This window comes from Rhea americana, unplaced genomic scaffold, assembly GCF_003343005.1.
Source record: "Rhea americana isolate MKP2758 unplaced genomic scaffold, rheAme1 scaffold_7, whole genome shotgun sequence".
Lineage (NCBI taxonomy): Eukaryota > Metazoa > Chordata > Aves > Rheiformes > Rheidae > Rhea > Rhea americana.
This window is the reverse complement of record NW_028186867.1, coordinates 5,959,081-5,975,949: the sequence shown is the minus strand read 5'-3', so window position 1 is coordinate 5,975,949 and position 16,869 is coordinate 5,959,081. Positions and strand designations below refer to the sequence as shown.

At 37.4% G+C, this 16,869-nt stretch overlaps 1 protein-coding gene across 2 annotated transcripts; it reads left to right on the top strand.

Annotated features, from left to right (window-relative positions):
• Positions 1-246: 246 nt before the first annotated feature.
• GYG2 (glycogenin 2) lies at positions 247-16,869 on the top strand. Of its 2 annotated transcripts, none has more exons than XM_085321466.1 (9): positions 247-324; positions 6,143-6,284; positions 8,063-8,237; positions 9,559-9,721; positions 10,292-10,418; positions 11,384-11,606; positions 12,808-12,948; positions 14,614-14,724; positions 16,644-16,869. In XM_085321466.1, exons 1-9 carry the CDS (start codon positions 318-320, stop codon positions 16,803-16,805), a joined length of 1,251 nt encoding a protein of 416 aa, XP_085177592.1. In that variant the 5' UTR covers positions 247-317; the 3' UTR covers positions 16,806-16,869. The 2 variants fall into 2 exon arrangements, with proteins under 2 accessions (XP_085177592.1, XP_085177593.1); XM_085321467.1 differs by having other exon boundaries at positions 12,890-12,948; positions 16,644-16,727.

The following is a 16,869-nucleotide window of genomic DNA, read 5'->3' as shown; positions in this document are numbered from 1 at the left end:
GGCGCGGCGCGGGCGGCGGAGGCGGCTGTGGCCCGCCGCGAGTGGGCAGCGGGAGGGCGGCCGCGCCAGGAAAGGGCTGGGGGGCGCGGGGTCGTGCCAACCCAGCCGGGTAGCCGCTGTCGCTAACGCCGTTTCTCTGCTGCTGCGTAGGAAGGCGGGAGGCCCCGTGAACATAATTCGCCTCCCACTGTCTTCAGCAGGAAAGCGGCTAATCCCCGGGGGCGGCTTASCGAGCACGCCGGGGCGCCGAGGGCAGGGGACGTGGGCGCAGAGCCTGGCTGGCCYGCGACAGGGCGGCCCGCTCCCCGTCCTGCAGCATGTCCGGTGAGTACGCTGGCCGCCTGACCCTTGCCGAGCAGGCGAGAGACGACGTCTCTGCACCCTGTTTTTTAACGTACTCCTTCCCCCCTCCCTGCCAGGTGTATGCGTAGGGCTGTGTGGGAGTGGGCCAGGTCCCTTTTGGGGAGCCCCGGCCCTCTGCGGCCTTCCCGCTTGCAAAGGTGCTGCAGCGCAGGCGAGGGCTTTCCRTATTTTGTTAGCGCAGAGTGCTGTGCTGTAATTAGCTGTCTCAGATTAGGATTTAAACCATCTGGCTGGTAGGATGAAAGAGCTAAACTCATTTATCTATTCTGCTGATAAATATAAATTAGCCTGCCCAGCTTTCTGTGAACTTTCCTAACTGGTCAAGATGTATCATGATGATATAGTTGGGGTGGGCACTCGTAATCTGAATTAGATTAAGAAAAATGTGTGTTATATCCYAGCAGCAACAGTAGTGATTTTGTATTAAGTTATCCCTGAAGGCTGGTTTAGGGCTAATCACATGGGGTGGGTACAAGTGCTTTTTTGTGTTTTGACTGTGCTCTCAAAATGCAGGAAAGAGTTGGGCAGCAGCCCCCAGAAGTTGGTTTTGTTGAACCATGTGGTGGGTGACACCAACATATGTTAACTCAGACTTGGCATTCACTAGGTCCAAAGACTGAGAAAAGCATGTAGCCCATCATCTCTGAATTAGAGGATTGTTTAAGACTTTCGGACAGGAGGATAGAGAAGCTGGAAACATCTAACTTCCTGTAGGAAGTTCTCTGTCCTGTCAAAGACAGATTTTCCAGGAACTGCTTAAGGAAGTCTTTTTTTTTTTTTTTTTTTTTTTTTTTTTTTTCCCAAAATTTTTTTTTTTTTTTTTTTTTTTTTTTTTTTTTTTTTTTCCCAAAAATGCTGTATTACTACTTTGGGACCAGTTTTGGCTGCTAAGCATTAGGCTTATTTGCATTTTAAAATATTGGTACATTTTGTTTTTCATAAGATCATTTACTGTCTATTGAATAAAAAAATTGCAAGGTCTGGAAGCAGCACCTAAGTGTTCCTAATTGGAAGATAYTTAATAAAAGCTGCACAAAATGAGAAATGCTTCCTTTCTGTATAGCCTTCCAAGATAATAGCAGTATGTCAGTTATGTTAACTAAAATTCATTGTTCCTTAATAGTGAATGATAGAGAATCTATTTTTTGGTCAGTCAGAACGTGGCTAGACAAGAGAAATATTGCACTTGTTATCAAGCATCAGTTTGTATTCCTTCCTACAAGGGCCTGTGTAAAGGTGCTGGTCGTGCCAGCATAATGTTCATCAGTAATGTAAATGTTTCTGGGATTGGGCCCAAACTGAGGAAATACAAGCATAGAAACTCAAATTGCCAGCTATCACTGGATTACTATGGCAAGAGCTGCCTCTGTGCTGACAACGTAGCACAGAGGCTGTTATAACATAGCTGTTTGCGCTGTTACTCATTTTACCTACTAGGAACAAAATGCTTCCAGTTGCTTCTAAGGTTGTGGATGTCATCTGGAGCAGAGCCTTCTGTTCCCCATGCTTCTGACATAGTTGTGCTAGGCCAGGGAAGTGGGAAAGCCTGTAACTTCATCCTTGCAGTAGACTAACACATCTTCACTGAAATGTGCTTTTAGGAGAAGATGCTTGGGGACCTGTGTGTGGGAGGGAAAGAAACAAAATTGTTGTCACAAAATACTATGCGAGTTGCGGCTGTTATGTCGCTGTCTCTTGGGATGCCAGAAAGGTGYGCTGGGTTCACCAGGCGCAGCTCCAGACTGTGGTGTGCTTCGCTTGCAGAGCTTGCAGTATAAGGGGATGGAGGTGAAAAAAGAACAGCACAGATGGTAACAGAGAGAAATTTAAGAAAACAGTGAGAGAATGTTGGTTAGCATGCAAGGCAGTACATACTGCCAGTCTGCTGGAGATTTCTAGCTGTTGAGTCATCTCCTCTTACTTTTATGATGAAGTTGGCAATGCTTGGGGAATGCTTGTGTGAAAGTCATGGCATGAGAGTCTCTGGTCTCCAAATACAATTTTGGAGTGGGCAACTTGCCATATTTTATTTGTTAGTCTAGAAACACTTTGATATCATGAAGCCTGGCATAGCAGCTCTTGCTAGGACACACTTACGCTTTTTCTGTCTATCAGAAGAAAGACAGAAATATGTTTACAAATCTAGTGGATTACAAAAAAAAAAAAAAAAAAAAAAGGCTTGTCTTGAGGCTGGCAGGTGCATATGGTTCATTCAGTGCTTATTACTATGAATCACTCTTGATTCTCACTGGATACCTTTTCTTCTCTCTCTCTTTCTCTGTCTCCAATTTGTTGTTGCTTTGTTTTTCACTTTGGACATCAAAGCGAATAACACTCTTTATGCCTAGCTGCCACAGATCCTAAGTAAGACTGTCATGCTGCCCTAGAATTGGTTTGCAGGCCAGTTAAAGAATTTTACCTCAGGCAGTTTTGTAGGAGGTACAATCATGAGTAAGTAGCACAAGAAATCAGGGATCTTGGATAAAAATGCTGTAATTAGTTTCACATAAATCACCCTGGCTATTAGGGGGATTCACATTATTTTTGCTGTCTTTTCTACATTGCTGGCTGTTGTTGTAGAGTGGTCTCTGAATAACTCACTAAACTTGTTTACTTAAAAAACCCTGGTTTATTCTGACCAACTAATGTTAAGTATCAAAACAAAGGAGTCAGTGCTGACCGTGGTGAGTTTGAACTTTGTATTTTCATATGCTGTGTGCTAATCCAGACAACAGTTATAAGCAGACTTATGAATTCATATAACACAGTTTTAATATGTTCATAATCCTAAGCTTACTTTTCTTGTAATTCACTGAGTCAATGGTCTTAGCAATAGACTTTCACAGCTTGAAAACAGTTTGCTTGAAATGTTAATACAGTTCCCACTAGGTGTTTTCCATGAAAAATCCCATTGTCATTCAGCATGAGGAATTGAAAGTTATGCAAAAGCTGCATTTATCACTTAAAAAATCCAGCTGCAATGAATTTTAAATACCCATACCCTTAGCCTTCAAAATTAAAAGATGAAATATTACTACTTTTTCAATTTAAAGTCAGTGAGTGAACTCTTGAGTACATTATATTTAATACAAAAAATCTCCTTGATTTCARTTTAATGGGGATTTCAGACAGATGGTTAATTTTCACAAGTCTGTATGAAAATCTGGTCCTTAATTTTCAGCTTTGAAGATAAAATATTCATATATAGGGACAGCATTTCAAAGAACATTAATTCTAAACATGGAAAGTCAAGAGATGTTCCTWCCTTGAAAATACAGAATAGATGAAAGAGCAAGTAGAGATAAAAATCCTTTGATTTCTATACCTCCAATGAATCCTTAATGGATTAGTGATGCCTCTGTATGGTTCTGAAATAGCTAGCRTATGCTTCTCTCTTTGCACCAAAAATTATTTTAATATTGTATGGTTTCAGTCAGTGGTTTGATTATCTGTTTAATTATCTCTATAATGGTGTATTCCATTAAGAAGGCCAAAATATGCATTTCAAATTTGATCCTTAAAAAAAGGGAATCGATTTCTTTTAATTAGTTTATTAGCAAAAATTTCTTAGAAACTGTGTGCATTTGGCAGTTCATTTCCTTGTAGTTCTTACCACAACTTTGACCTGAGAAATATAAGGCATGAAAGTGTGTGTAGGATGTGGTAATTTGCCATACCAACTTGCTGAGCTATTTGATGAGTAGCCTGTGTATTTTAGATTTATGATTTATATGTAAATATTCAACTTATGTAGCTGAAAGAACTTGCAGAAGCAGTCAGATGATTATGTGTTTAGTTTTATGGTTCTTATTTAAAGTAGTATTTTGGGATTTAAACTCCTACTCATGTAATAGTTTGTTTTTTGTACTAGCTCACCCACACTCCTCTCAGTACTTGTTTTATTACCTTGTTTTGACTGAAGATGCTTCTGTCCTAACACAAAGGCACAAAAGTGTCTTTCTTTGCTGAGTCTTTGTGTCTTTATCACTTGAGAATTACTTTATTGCTAAAGTAGCCATCAGGATTTTTTTCCAGGTTATTTATTCATTTAACCTTGTGGAAGTTTGCAGAAGGAGCAGTTTACTTGCACAGCTGGTCTTTCAAACCAGTCCATAACTTACTTGAGCAATTATGATAACAGGAGGTTCAGATACACCCACACTGAAAGCTCCTTTTCAGTTTATTTCCTTCCTCTGGGTATGCTGATTAGAAATGGTATTTCTTATAGCAGGAGTTTGCTTAGTTGAGAGATCTGGAAACTCATTTAAATCTAGGACAGATGAATCAGTTTTTTGGTTATTATTAAGGTATATTGTGGTTAATAATGCTGGTGGGACTCTCCTGAGTTAGACGGAATCTGTATTAAGATGTCAGCAAATGCTCAGTGTATTAGGCTTGATCACAATTTGGACCTGAAGCGAAATGAGTGGGAAGCAGAAACAATTAGGAGGGAGCACAGCACACACCAATGGGTCTTTTCTGGGGGCGTTATCAAATATCTAGAGCTGTATTTTGGTCTGGATTTGAAGGGCAATAAAGATMTGAAGATAGTTAGTATCTGAGAGCATATAGCCATCCTTCATGACATACCTTGCTGTTAGGTTGGAGCTTTGGACTCCCTCATTTTGGCAGCAGAGCTCTGGCTGAGGCAGCTGTGAGGTCATTTGCTGGGCTCTTTGCAGCTAGCTCTGTGAGATTCTTTCTAAGTGTCTCTCACACAGCCTGGAAACCATGAGACAGGGGATATATATATATATTTATGCCTTAATAACTTTGTGATGGTTTTAAACAAGTAGTTCAAAGCAAATATTTATTGAAGCTGTATTACRCTCTGTAGAGCTCAGCAGAATTCCCCTCCTCTGTCTGACCTACTCAGCTTGCTTTGGTTAATTTTGTGGCCTCTAACTGAAGTATTTTTTCTGCTCTGAGATACCATTCACCTTGCTAGATTTTAGATTCTAACTCTCCTCAGAAAACCCCAATAAGGGTGGTTCTCTCCAAGGACTGAGTTGAAGAAGTGGTTCCTGGTGATACTGCCACAGGCCTGGTACCTGTACAAAATATAGTATGTCTGTTAGCACACAGGGCAGTAGCTTGCTTCCTTTATGTGTCCTAATTTCTTTTCCCTGTGTTTCTTAAATCTGAGGAATGATTCTACTCTTCTTGAGGCAGGGGTCCTTAACTTATAACAGGGATACTTCCCCCAGTAGTAATTTCTCTGAATATGTTAGTAGGTGTCACTTACTGAGCCAGTTCCTCTCGCTCCAGTGCAAAGAGAGTATAACAAAGAATTATGCCAATTTGGTTGATTCAGTGAAGTCATGGAAAGATGGACATTTCTGGCTAACACTTAGCATCTACTGTTTTATCCTGTTTCCACAATGCCAAACTGAGAAATCTTGTTTWTCAGTTCTATTATACTATGTTTTTTTTAATGTAAAATCCAAATATTTACAATTCTACTTCTATGATTTGACACTATGATTAGGCAATAAGACTTGGGTGATTATTCATTTAAGCTTAGTCTGAAATTTCATATCTGGTACTACGAAAAYAAGGCAAACAAATAATAAAATTCAAGAACATAAATCCAGTGTGTCTGCAGAATGTTCTATTCAATTTTGTCTTCTAGGGGAGTTTGGGAAAGAAAAGAGCTTATCACAGGAACTGCAGGTTGTTTTAAGCCGTCGCCTGTTGGTAGAGGGGAGAGATTGCAGGAAGCTGCCAAAAGAGCTTATGATAAAGCTGTAAAGTAACTCTTCTGAATATTTGTTCACAGTAACAGATCAAGCCTTTGTGACCCTTGCTACCGATGATGTTTATTGCCAAGGAGCTCTGGTTCTTGGACAGTCCTTGCGGAACCATAGGACATCCAGAAAACTGGCAGTACTAATTACACCAGAAGTTTCCAGTGGGATGAGGTAAGAATTCATGTGTTCTTGGAAGCTGATAATATGGAAAAATGAACAATGGTAGGAAGGATTTTTAGTAGGTTCCTGACAGATTTCACAGAATTATGTCAACAAGTTCCCCTTTGGCTAGCAGCTTCTAGTCCCAAATTGAGGTCCCAAATAACATCTGCAAGTAAGATTGCAAACCTGGTAAGAAATCACTGGCAGAAGTAGAGTTTGCAGTTGGAATTTGAATCTCAAGCCCTTCGTAGGGAACACCAGTTGAAAGTTTGGGAACTACAGGTTTAACTCCTTGCTTCTGAGCCAAAATAAAGGCACTAGAGGTGTGTATTTTTTTTCTTTTTTTTCCCTCCTCYCTATGTGTGTCTCTCTTAGAACAAGCAGCATACTTACCATCTGAGACATGAGCCCCTCTAAAAACCTTRGGGGCTCAATTTCAGATGACTGACTGTTAGAGAATATAGTTGCACAGCTATCATGATGCGGAATACATTTTTCCCCCCTTTTTGAAGTCTTTTTCTAACTTGGGCTGTGATTCTACAGGCATTATAGAATTTTATGTGCAGAAATCTCATTAGATCCACTGAACTCAAACCCTGTTATTCAGAGGATCATGTTGCTTATTGAAAGGAACATGCCATACCACAAATACTTCAGCTCTTGGTTCTGCTGTGGTTTAGCAAGTATGCAAGCTCCTGATCTTTTTTTATGCCGTATGAAATTATTTGTAATAACATATTTTACTTTYTTGCTGTGACTAGGGGTAAAGAAGTCTACTTTTCCAGGATTTTTAAAATATTTATTTTGTCAGAACAATGCAATTTTCCAGAGCTAATACTGGTGGAAATATATTTGAGACCTGGGTGGATACTTTTTCTAAATCCATTAATTTTCATCTCTATATGTCTTAATATTTTTTTGACCACAGATAATATCTGAAAGAGTGCTTCACTGAACAATGCTTCTGAAAATCTCTATCTGCTCTTAATTCTTCCCCAGTTAAGAGGGAGAAGACCAGACAAACAAAATCTAATGACTCTGATCATTCATCATAAATTGATGTAGATAATCAACACAGACATTTTTTTTGTGTGTTTGTATGATATCCAGGACTGTGTGAGTGTGAATAAATAAGCTATGTTTAAGCTTTTTTTTTTTTTTTTTTTTTTTTTGGTGCCTTGAAGAGTAATTACCTACTTTGGTATCACCTATAGAATTCTCATGGAAGGTATGGATGGAAGAAAGGTGTCTTGTTTCAAAGTCTCATTTGAGAGAATTTGCAGTAGTAATAAAGCGTATGTTGCCTATTTTTTAAAGGCTTAATTTTGTAGCTTTATTTACTTAAGCATGATAGGTGCAAATAGCTGCACTAACAGTACATGTTACATCCTGTACAGTGCACAGGGAACAGAGTATGTTGCTCGTCTTTAGAGACAGCTGTACAAGATGAAAGCAGTTTTAATTTCTGTTAGTGTTTCCACAGGAGACTAAATAATGACAGTAAGGTTTAGTTTCTCCTCTGTATAGCACATGTCACTTTTGAGATGTGCAGGTCACTTGATGGAAAAGATAATAGTTTATGTCCTGATAGTTGCTATTGCACCAGATTGTCTGTTTACAAGGACTCTGCACTTTTGATTTCTCTTTCTAACMAGTCTACCTGATCTTTGTTATTGTTACAGTAAATGTGTGCTATGTCACTATTATGTCATTATTTTCATACCAGTAATGAACTCTGATGAACCTCTCTAAATTCCCTTGTTTCTTTCCACTGCTTGCTCTGGTAGGTCTGTCCTCCGCAGCGTGTTCGATGAAGTAATTGAGGTAGATGCACTTGACAGTGCTGACTCGGTCCGTTTGGCTCTGTTACAGAGGCCAGAACTGGGTGTAACCTTCACTAAGCTTCACTGTTGGACTCTTACTCATTATAGCAAATGTGTCTTCATGGATGCAGACACGTTGGTGAGTAGAGTAGGAGCCATGGCAATGTCTGTCTGTCTTTAAGAGACACTTAAGCGCGGGATGCTTCTTTATCTGGCAAYCTATTGGCATATGAAATGACTAGATTTGCGCAAGGTCATGAAGTCACAGAAGCTTCAACTGGCAATTTTTGGCAAACTCTGCTGGCAGAATTTTGCTGAAAGCTAATGAAAACTAATCTAGTTTTATGAGTAGCCTCAGAACTGTCTTCAAAAGATAACGTAAACATGCTGTATGCAAACTGACTTCTGACAGATACCTAAAATAGATCTCTCATGTACTTCTGTCTGGGCTTACTCTGGTCAGGAAAGTAGGCCAGTTTTAAAACAGAAGAAAATCAGAAACAGTCACTTTATTTTCACTCTGGTATCTATTAAAAAAAAAAAGCCATAATTTTTGCAAGGAGAATCATGTCATTTTTCCCCCTATACTTAAGTGGTTCATTTTGGAAGACTTGGATGTGTTGTAATTAAGTAGAATTATATCTGATTTCAAAACAAAATTAAATAGTTACCTTCTTCCTTTAACTACAATGTAAAGTAGGAAATCATAGACTTTGTATGTGATCCTCTGAGAACTATTTCATGGGGRAAAAAAAATCCAATGAAATAATAACCTTCCTAGTAAAATGATTTATTTTCCTACTCTTTGTGGTAGCTCCTTTGACAGCCATTACGGATGGGGMCCATATTTTCAGTGATTGTGGAGCTGTCTTTCCCCCAACTTTTAGTGATTTGGGCCTCAATCTGATCGATCTTCTCTGCTTCTTTGTCAAGCTTTTTAAAAAACCTAAAGCAAACTTCTGAGCTTAATTTACATGTGAAAACCAATAACAAGAGATGATTTATTTCTGCTACTTCTGTAGTCGGGCTGTTACTAACTTGAATTATTTGGATTCCCAGCTTTTGCTGAGCTCTGTTGTTGTTTTTGAGAATAATGGKCTTTGTTTTAAGTCTGGAAAGCTGAGCTAAGAAACAAGGAGATAGTGTGTTTATGGTACGGTATAGCATTTAAATGGTATGGTATAGTATTTAAATGGATCTGCTGATCAGCTCTGAAGCTCATGAAGTAATTTCACTTTTTTGTCAGAGAAATCATAGAGAACCATAATTACCACTACCATATCTTATTTAAAATAAAGGTTTTGACCCTTAGCAGATTTTGCATTGCCACTRCTTTTATGTTTTACAGGCTATATACTTGGCCAAACTACTAATTTGTTCTGTTAATACTGATTTAGCTTCTYACATGTTCTAGAAAAACATCTGTTGTAATGATTTTTCCTCTTTCTACTGTCTCCAAGGTGTTATGCAATGTTGATGAACTGTTTGATCGAGAAGAGTTTTCTGCAGCTCCTGATTCTGGCTGGCCTGACTGTTTCAATAGTGGTGTGTTTGTATTCCGACCTTCTTTAAAAACTTACAACCTCCTGCTCCAGTTTGCAGAAGAACATGGCAGCTTTGATGGTAAGAGGCAAAGATAGTAAGGGGCAAAGCATAAGAGGTGATGTCCAAGAAATCAGATTCGCTCTYGGTCAGCCAGTTCTCCACAGCTTGCATGCCCTTCAGTGGAGTGGAAGAAGGAAAATGTTTTTGAATTTTTAAGAAATTCTGACCCCCAAAAAATTTCAGGTGCAGGTCCTTGCCTCTTTTAGTGTATTTAAGGCCCTTTGACTTACTGTGGACTGTGTTTCCCAGAAAAGTGTAATGTGAAGAAACATTATTTCTGAGTCTTAATTTTCCTGACTTGTTTAAGAGAGAGGAAGAAAGAGAGCCAATCTTCACTCTTTTGCTCTGAGAGAAACCAACTGCCCTTCCTACTCCCTTGTTCTTATGCTACAACAGCATTCCAGTTACGCTGAAATTTGTATTGGAATGGAATTGAGTGGTATAGTAGTATTCACTTGTGTCAGCTGATATGGCTGTATCATCCAGATCAAGTTGTTCCATGAAAACTCCATTCTTGAACATGAAATTCTGAAGTAAATTTCAATGTTTGCAAACATTGAAATATTGTTTTATAATTTCATTCTTCAGGGGGTGATCAAGGCTTGTTGAATAGTTTCTTCAGTAACTGGGCAACAACAGATATTGACAAACACTTACCTTTCATCTATAATTTAAGCAGCAGTGCCGTATACACCTATGTTCCTGCTTTCAATCAGTAAGTAGTAACACTTGTGACTAATCTTCTGTAGGTTATTAAAAGGTGGATTTTTTATAAAAGAGAATAATAATAGCATATTATAGTACTGTACAGTATGAACAGTAGTATGTACAGTATTACAGTACTGAAAAATGWCCTACTATGTAAAATCACACAATGGAAAGCTTAAATGCAATGTGAATCTGCATCTGGACMGATTCAGAAACCCAGAGCTGACTGCAAAAATGAAAGATGACTTAGCAATATTTGAGTTGCAACACTGTCTCAAACACTGTTTCAGTGAAGTTTCTCTAAAAAAGTATGCAGTATGTTACTGTAGCGTTAGRTTCTGAAAGCTTTACTTTGAAAATAGTTCGCTTTGTTTTTCAATCAGTTGTATAGGAAATATTTTTTTTTTTAACCATTCCTGAGGTGGCTCTGGGAAATAAATTACATACTGATAACTATATGGCTTCAAACACTTCATTTAGAGAAACTTTCCTGGCAGAAGGCAGGTTGTTTTAAAGATTTAGTGTGTCATGAATTTATTCTTCCAGTTGCACAAAGCACTCTTAGTGGAAGGTGTACTTACAATGATGTATTTATTGGTCATCTTGATGCTAGAACAGTGATAACAAACTKTGATCTGTTGTTTGAAGTGGTATTTATTGGTTTATAAACACAGTGTAGAAGAGAGCTAGAAGTGGGACTGCACAAGCCTTTTGTTTTCCATTATGAACTCTTCTTACTACAATTAGCAGTTGGAAGGAAATGACAATTCAGCCTTTTATYTTCTGTGTGCTAAATGAAATAGCTTAAGTGAATGAGATAGGAAAAGGTATTAAAAYATATTCACATTGAATGTGTCACTGTGACAAAATGTCAAAATTAACTGACTAGTGAGAATAGGAATGTTTCTTCAGCAGTGTGTGTATTAAGTCATTTTTCTTTAAGGTATAGATTTATATATGTAATTTCCATAGTTTTGGTAGAGATGCCAAAGTTGTTCACTTCTTGGGATCGACAAAGCCCTGGAACTACAAATACAACCTTCAAACAAGGAGAGTTATGCAGGATGGCACCACCTCTGGATCTTCACATCAGCTGTCATTTCTTGCCCTCTGGTGGAACATATACAGTGCCAGTATATTACCTCTGTTAGAAAAACCTCAAAAGCTGGAAGAGTCAGACTCTGAGGAATGTAAGGTAAGTAATGAGTTAGTGRGAATCTGCTGAAACCACAGCAACAAAGTTTTGAATGTTCTGGAAGTTACGTATTTGTTACAAAGTTTGGGAAAGAATCACACAAGAAAACATGATGTTTATTGATTGTTAGTAACAGTAGTGACTATTGGCTGAAGAGCCTAAACTAACAGTTTAGGAAAGATTTTTAGTACAATCGAGTTTTCAAGTATTTCTTTCATCCCTCTTCTTAAGGAAGAGTTTGTATGGGAATGTATGTGTATAAATTCTGCAAATGAAGCACAAAGCATGACGTAGTTTGATCAGAGAAGCTGATCACCAGGCTATGAAATAAACAAACTTTTATTGATTTTTAAAGCTAATCTGATTTAGGCCATAAAACTGACCCTTGAAATATAGTGTAGTTTATCTTTTCAGAATTTCATTGTTGCTTGTTTTATGATGGTCACAACAAATAAATTAGACTTGCAAAAGCAGTGGTAATTATGTTAGGATATTATATGCTCTAATTGTACATCCTAAATCATTTACTGGGATCTTTACGCTTTTTTCTTTAAAGGAAGTGCAGCAATATGTGTTTCTTTCCTGAACAGAATAAAATATCTGTTGATAAATAGATGAATTGAGACCTGCAATATTAAATAATGACTAGAAAAAGTAGGATAGGGTTTTAATTTATTAGGCAAACATTACAATTTGGATCACCTTTACACATGTGTAAATGCATTTTCTTAATGGGATTTTAATATTTTATTGTTATCATCATTAACTAATTGCATAGGCCCATAAGATCTGTTGGACAGTAGCCATCAAAGCCTCAGAGAGGAATTTGGCTTATAAAGCTCATGACAAATAAATCAGAAAGCAGAGGAAGGAAAGGTAAATTTTTGATCTCATATTTCCATATGCTTTTATTTTTGTTGTTGTTGTCTTTAATTGTATAAAGAAGTATTCAGCTGAGGCAGTRTGAAGATGGAAGTACTTACTAGATTCATCTCCTGACAATAGTGGTTGTTCTCTTGAGTTTCAGAAACCTAAACTACAAGATGCTCTGAGTCTGGGAATTCAACTTTGATTTTATTAATTTCTTGTTTCTTTAATGTTACAATATGTTTAAGGAAGTGAAACTTATTTTTAGTAAATGAGATAACATTTTTTATGGAAAATTTTATTTCAGTGTTGAGATGTTCTTGTTTTTTGTTAGCACACATTCAATGGAGTTGAAATTATACTAAAAAAGATCAGTCCTCTTGTGGCCAATTCACTGCAAACGTCTGTGCTTCCAGAGCGAACACAGGAAACGCACCCCACAACATGCTCAGCTGAGGAACTCATTTTCGAAGCGGTAAGTATATTATGTATTACTATCAACTTATTTTGTTATAGCATATATACTAAAAAAAGATTTTTTTAATTATGCTTTTGGTCCTGGAGATTATGTCAGCTTCATATTAGCTGTAGCCATTGAATTTTCTGATGGGCACCAGAAATAGCTTCAGGAAATTACATCCTCTTTAATAGTGCATGCTTGATATAWCTGAAGATTGTAAAAGTTTGCACTGAATTTTGCGAAGAGATTACTTATTGAAAGTTATTTAGTAAAATGTAGTATGAAAAATTCTGTTACCAAAGCGATCTTTAAAATCTGAATATTCTATGAATGACTATATTTAAAACTAGAATCTTGTATTTTATTCCAGTGTAGTGTGTTGTGTTTTTGTTTTTTTTTTCTTCCCTACAGAAGTGTTGTCCCAGAAAACTGCTCCTCACATTTTTCTAATTTGGACAACATAAGTGAATTCTTAAGGAGTATGATGCTCTTAAGGAGTATGATGCTCCTTATGATCACTGCAGGGGTGCTGGTTCTTTTGCTGCTCTTATATTTGAGTATTTCTATTGCACTGACTCTCCTTATTTTATGCAGAAAGCAAATTGAACTTAGTAACACAATGTTCATGCAAATATAAGTCAGCAAATGTTTTATGGTAAGCTGTGTTATACTAAGGTAGCATTGGGGGAAAATAATGTTCACAGTTGTAATGTCATCTGCTATTTTAACTTGTGCGTTCTAGTAAGGTCAACAGATGAAGAAGGTTTTTACTATGCTCATTGCCTCAGCACTTCAGACCATAATTACTCCATAAAATAAAACTRTGGTCTTTCTTCCTTTCTTTTTTTCCACCTTTAACATGGAAGGGCTGAAGAAAAATTGCATGAATAAATTCCAAACATTATATCTTAACAATACTTTATTTGAAAAGAGCTTTTTATTTTGGGTGCTTGATACATCTGACACTATTGGGAATGCTCAAACAAAATGTAGACAGATTTTCCAGGTGTGTGTTTGTGGCAAAACTTAATAATGTTAAYTTAAAATAGTATAGTTCAAGTTTTAAATTTCTTTTACTTTTTAATTATAGCACAGTAGGATTGGATTATCAGAAGACACTATTAATTAGTTGCGAATAGCCTGATTCTATTCTCTCTTAAAAACACCATTATTCCATTTCTTATTGTAATCAGTAATGTTATGGAATTGTCATCTTTTTGRTGAAAGAGACTTCAGAATCTGGGCTGCCTATTCACTTAGATTTTGATAACTAGTAGAGGCAAATATTTTGGGCAAGATTTTTCAGTCATTCTATTTTACCTCTCTTGCTGTGTTTTCTGTCTTTCTGGCCTTGTGAAAGGTAGGTATCTAGTGTTAACTAGCTTTCCAAACTGTTTCTATAGTCACTGAAGAATGATGGGTACTCTTGAACCTATTTTAGGGTAAGATGAGCTGCCCTCTGGAGGTACTTATCCTAGATTGATTATATTAGGAGTTTAGATTCAGTGCCATTTTGATAGCTAAAGCTTGTTGAGAGGAATTTTGTCCTTGATATGTTGATCCCTTTTCCTCCCATGCACTGCTTCCCTTAATCCATTGATTTGTTTTGTATGAATTCTCATGATAAGAAAATTCTAGAAAAAATGTATGCCTAATAAAACTCCAGTGTCTGTATTTTAGCAACCTGTTTGTGAAGTTGAACAACGTGGTTCTAACACYCATCTCTCTGAGCCTGACAGATCTTCAGAACAACATGCGCTTCATCCAACATTTCAGGAAACCTCAAAACTGGTACACATGACTTTCTGCATTGTACTTTTTCTGATAATTGCTGTCTTTGCTGCCAGCATCRTTTTGGGAAAGATCAAGTATTTATGATGCAATGTACAAATCATTTATTGACTTGTTTAGCTGTGCAATTTCTTAACTGCTTCCGATATYTGGATATGATCCCTTCCTGCTAGTTATTCTTTTTAGCTATTAAATGTATTTCTTCCTGCACCAGCCCTTAAGTGATAAATGCATGGTGTTAATTTTCGCTGCCTAAGAATACATTCAAAGCTTTTTTGCTCCTGCCTCTCCTTCCCTTATTTATTTTTTTWTATTAAATCACTTGAAATGGTGTTTCCAAGCAAGTAGAACATGAATATMGTGCAACAGGCATGGGACCCAAGCTACTAAGCTTTGCTTTGTGGTCTTGTACTAAATCTGTCTGAGTGCAATGTGACAGCAGTGCTAGACTGATGCCCTTATCAGAGGCAGGGTGTCAAGGAACTGGACCTTGTGAAATACAGACCACAGCCATTTTCCTAATGGGTCTTTTTTATAGGTAGACCGGGAAGCACTGTAGTGAAATACTTCAAGAATGAGAAAAAAAAAATGCAGGTGAAACTCTAGCTCTACTGCAGTCAGGGGTGTTTTGCTCCTAGCTGAAATTCTTCACTACTAAAAGCATGGTTTCCTCTTCTGATGTTAATAACATCCAAGGCTGATTATAATGCATGYTAATGGGGACTAAAGGAATTTTCATGTAATACTGGAGTTAAAAATATTTGTACATATAACCTGAGAAGTAAATACCAAGTATTGCTGCCTTTTTGCATATATAAGCAGCAAGTCTAAGTTCCTCAGAGCATTTGTTCATGCTTCAAGTCAGCTACAGACTGGGAACCCAAGCAGGCCYACCTGTGGTAGTATGCAGTTGCCTAAATGTATAAGGTATTTCATTGAGCTAACATGACATTATCTGGTTTGCAGGTATAGGTCTTGTGCAAGTCCTGTGCCTTATTTGCCGTAAGTGGCAGATGTCATAGATACTCCAGGACATTTAGGCAGTTCAGGCAATTGATTTCTAACCATTAAGCTTTATTCTGAAGATCTTTATAATGGATTTGTGAGGACTTCACTTGAAAGGCTGATATACACATTGTTCTTAACGTGAGATGAGTGGTTCGCTTTTGAGCCTCTCAGAGTAGTACTGAAAGCAGACTTTCAGTGGCTGCTTCATTAGCTCTTGTCACATTTCTGCTTTATTGCCAGTTGTTGGGATGTCCCTGTTTTACTAGCATTGTTCTATCAGGGACAAGGTTTCCCTTTTATTTGGTTGAATTACTAATAATATTTATTATCTTACATTTGTGGAACTGTACTGACTTGATCTTGAACCAGGAATCAGAATTTTGGAGTGTCATTCAACATGAACTAGTTATCAGTCAAATGAATAGTGGCAGTCTTATGAGTTAGTTTATATGGATACTGTGATTCATGGCTAATAAATAATGCTCATCTCATTAGAGATGAGTTAAATGCTTCACCACAAACTGGAGATACTTATATTCATGTGGAGGCCTGTTGATAGATAGACTTTGCACAGATACTGGCTTAGACTTTGGATTAGATATTCCTCTCCAAACAGGCCCTATTTATGACATTCTTCTTGCATCTGTTGCTAAGCATGCAAAGTTGTGAGCTAAGACAAGTAAAATAAACGTTTGATTTTTTTTTCAAAGAGGATATGATAAGTAGTAATTTTAGGAAAATGAGATCACATTATTCAGATATTCATTCTTATTTTGATACTGTTCACTTGCTTGCTTGTTTTTTATTTGAGACTATAAAAAGCAGAAGTTGGACTTCTAAGGTTTAACTTCATGGCACAGAAATGAAACAACCAAATGACTGTTTTCCCACTGTTCTGCTTCTTCCCACAGAATGAGGTTTCCTATGCTGTTTCAGAGCTGTCTATTCACCTCAAACCAGAAGAACCAAGTGCAGAAGATGAACGGAGAAAATGGGAAGAAGGGCGAATGGACTATATGGGGAAAGATGCTTTTGAACRTATCAAAAAGAAGTTGGATGCATTTTTATATTAAGATGAAGTGTACTGTAATGGCCATCATCTGTGTCTCTTGTATAAATGCAGTCTTTGGATATTTG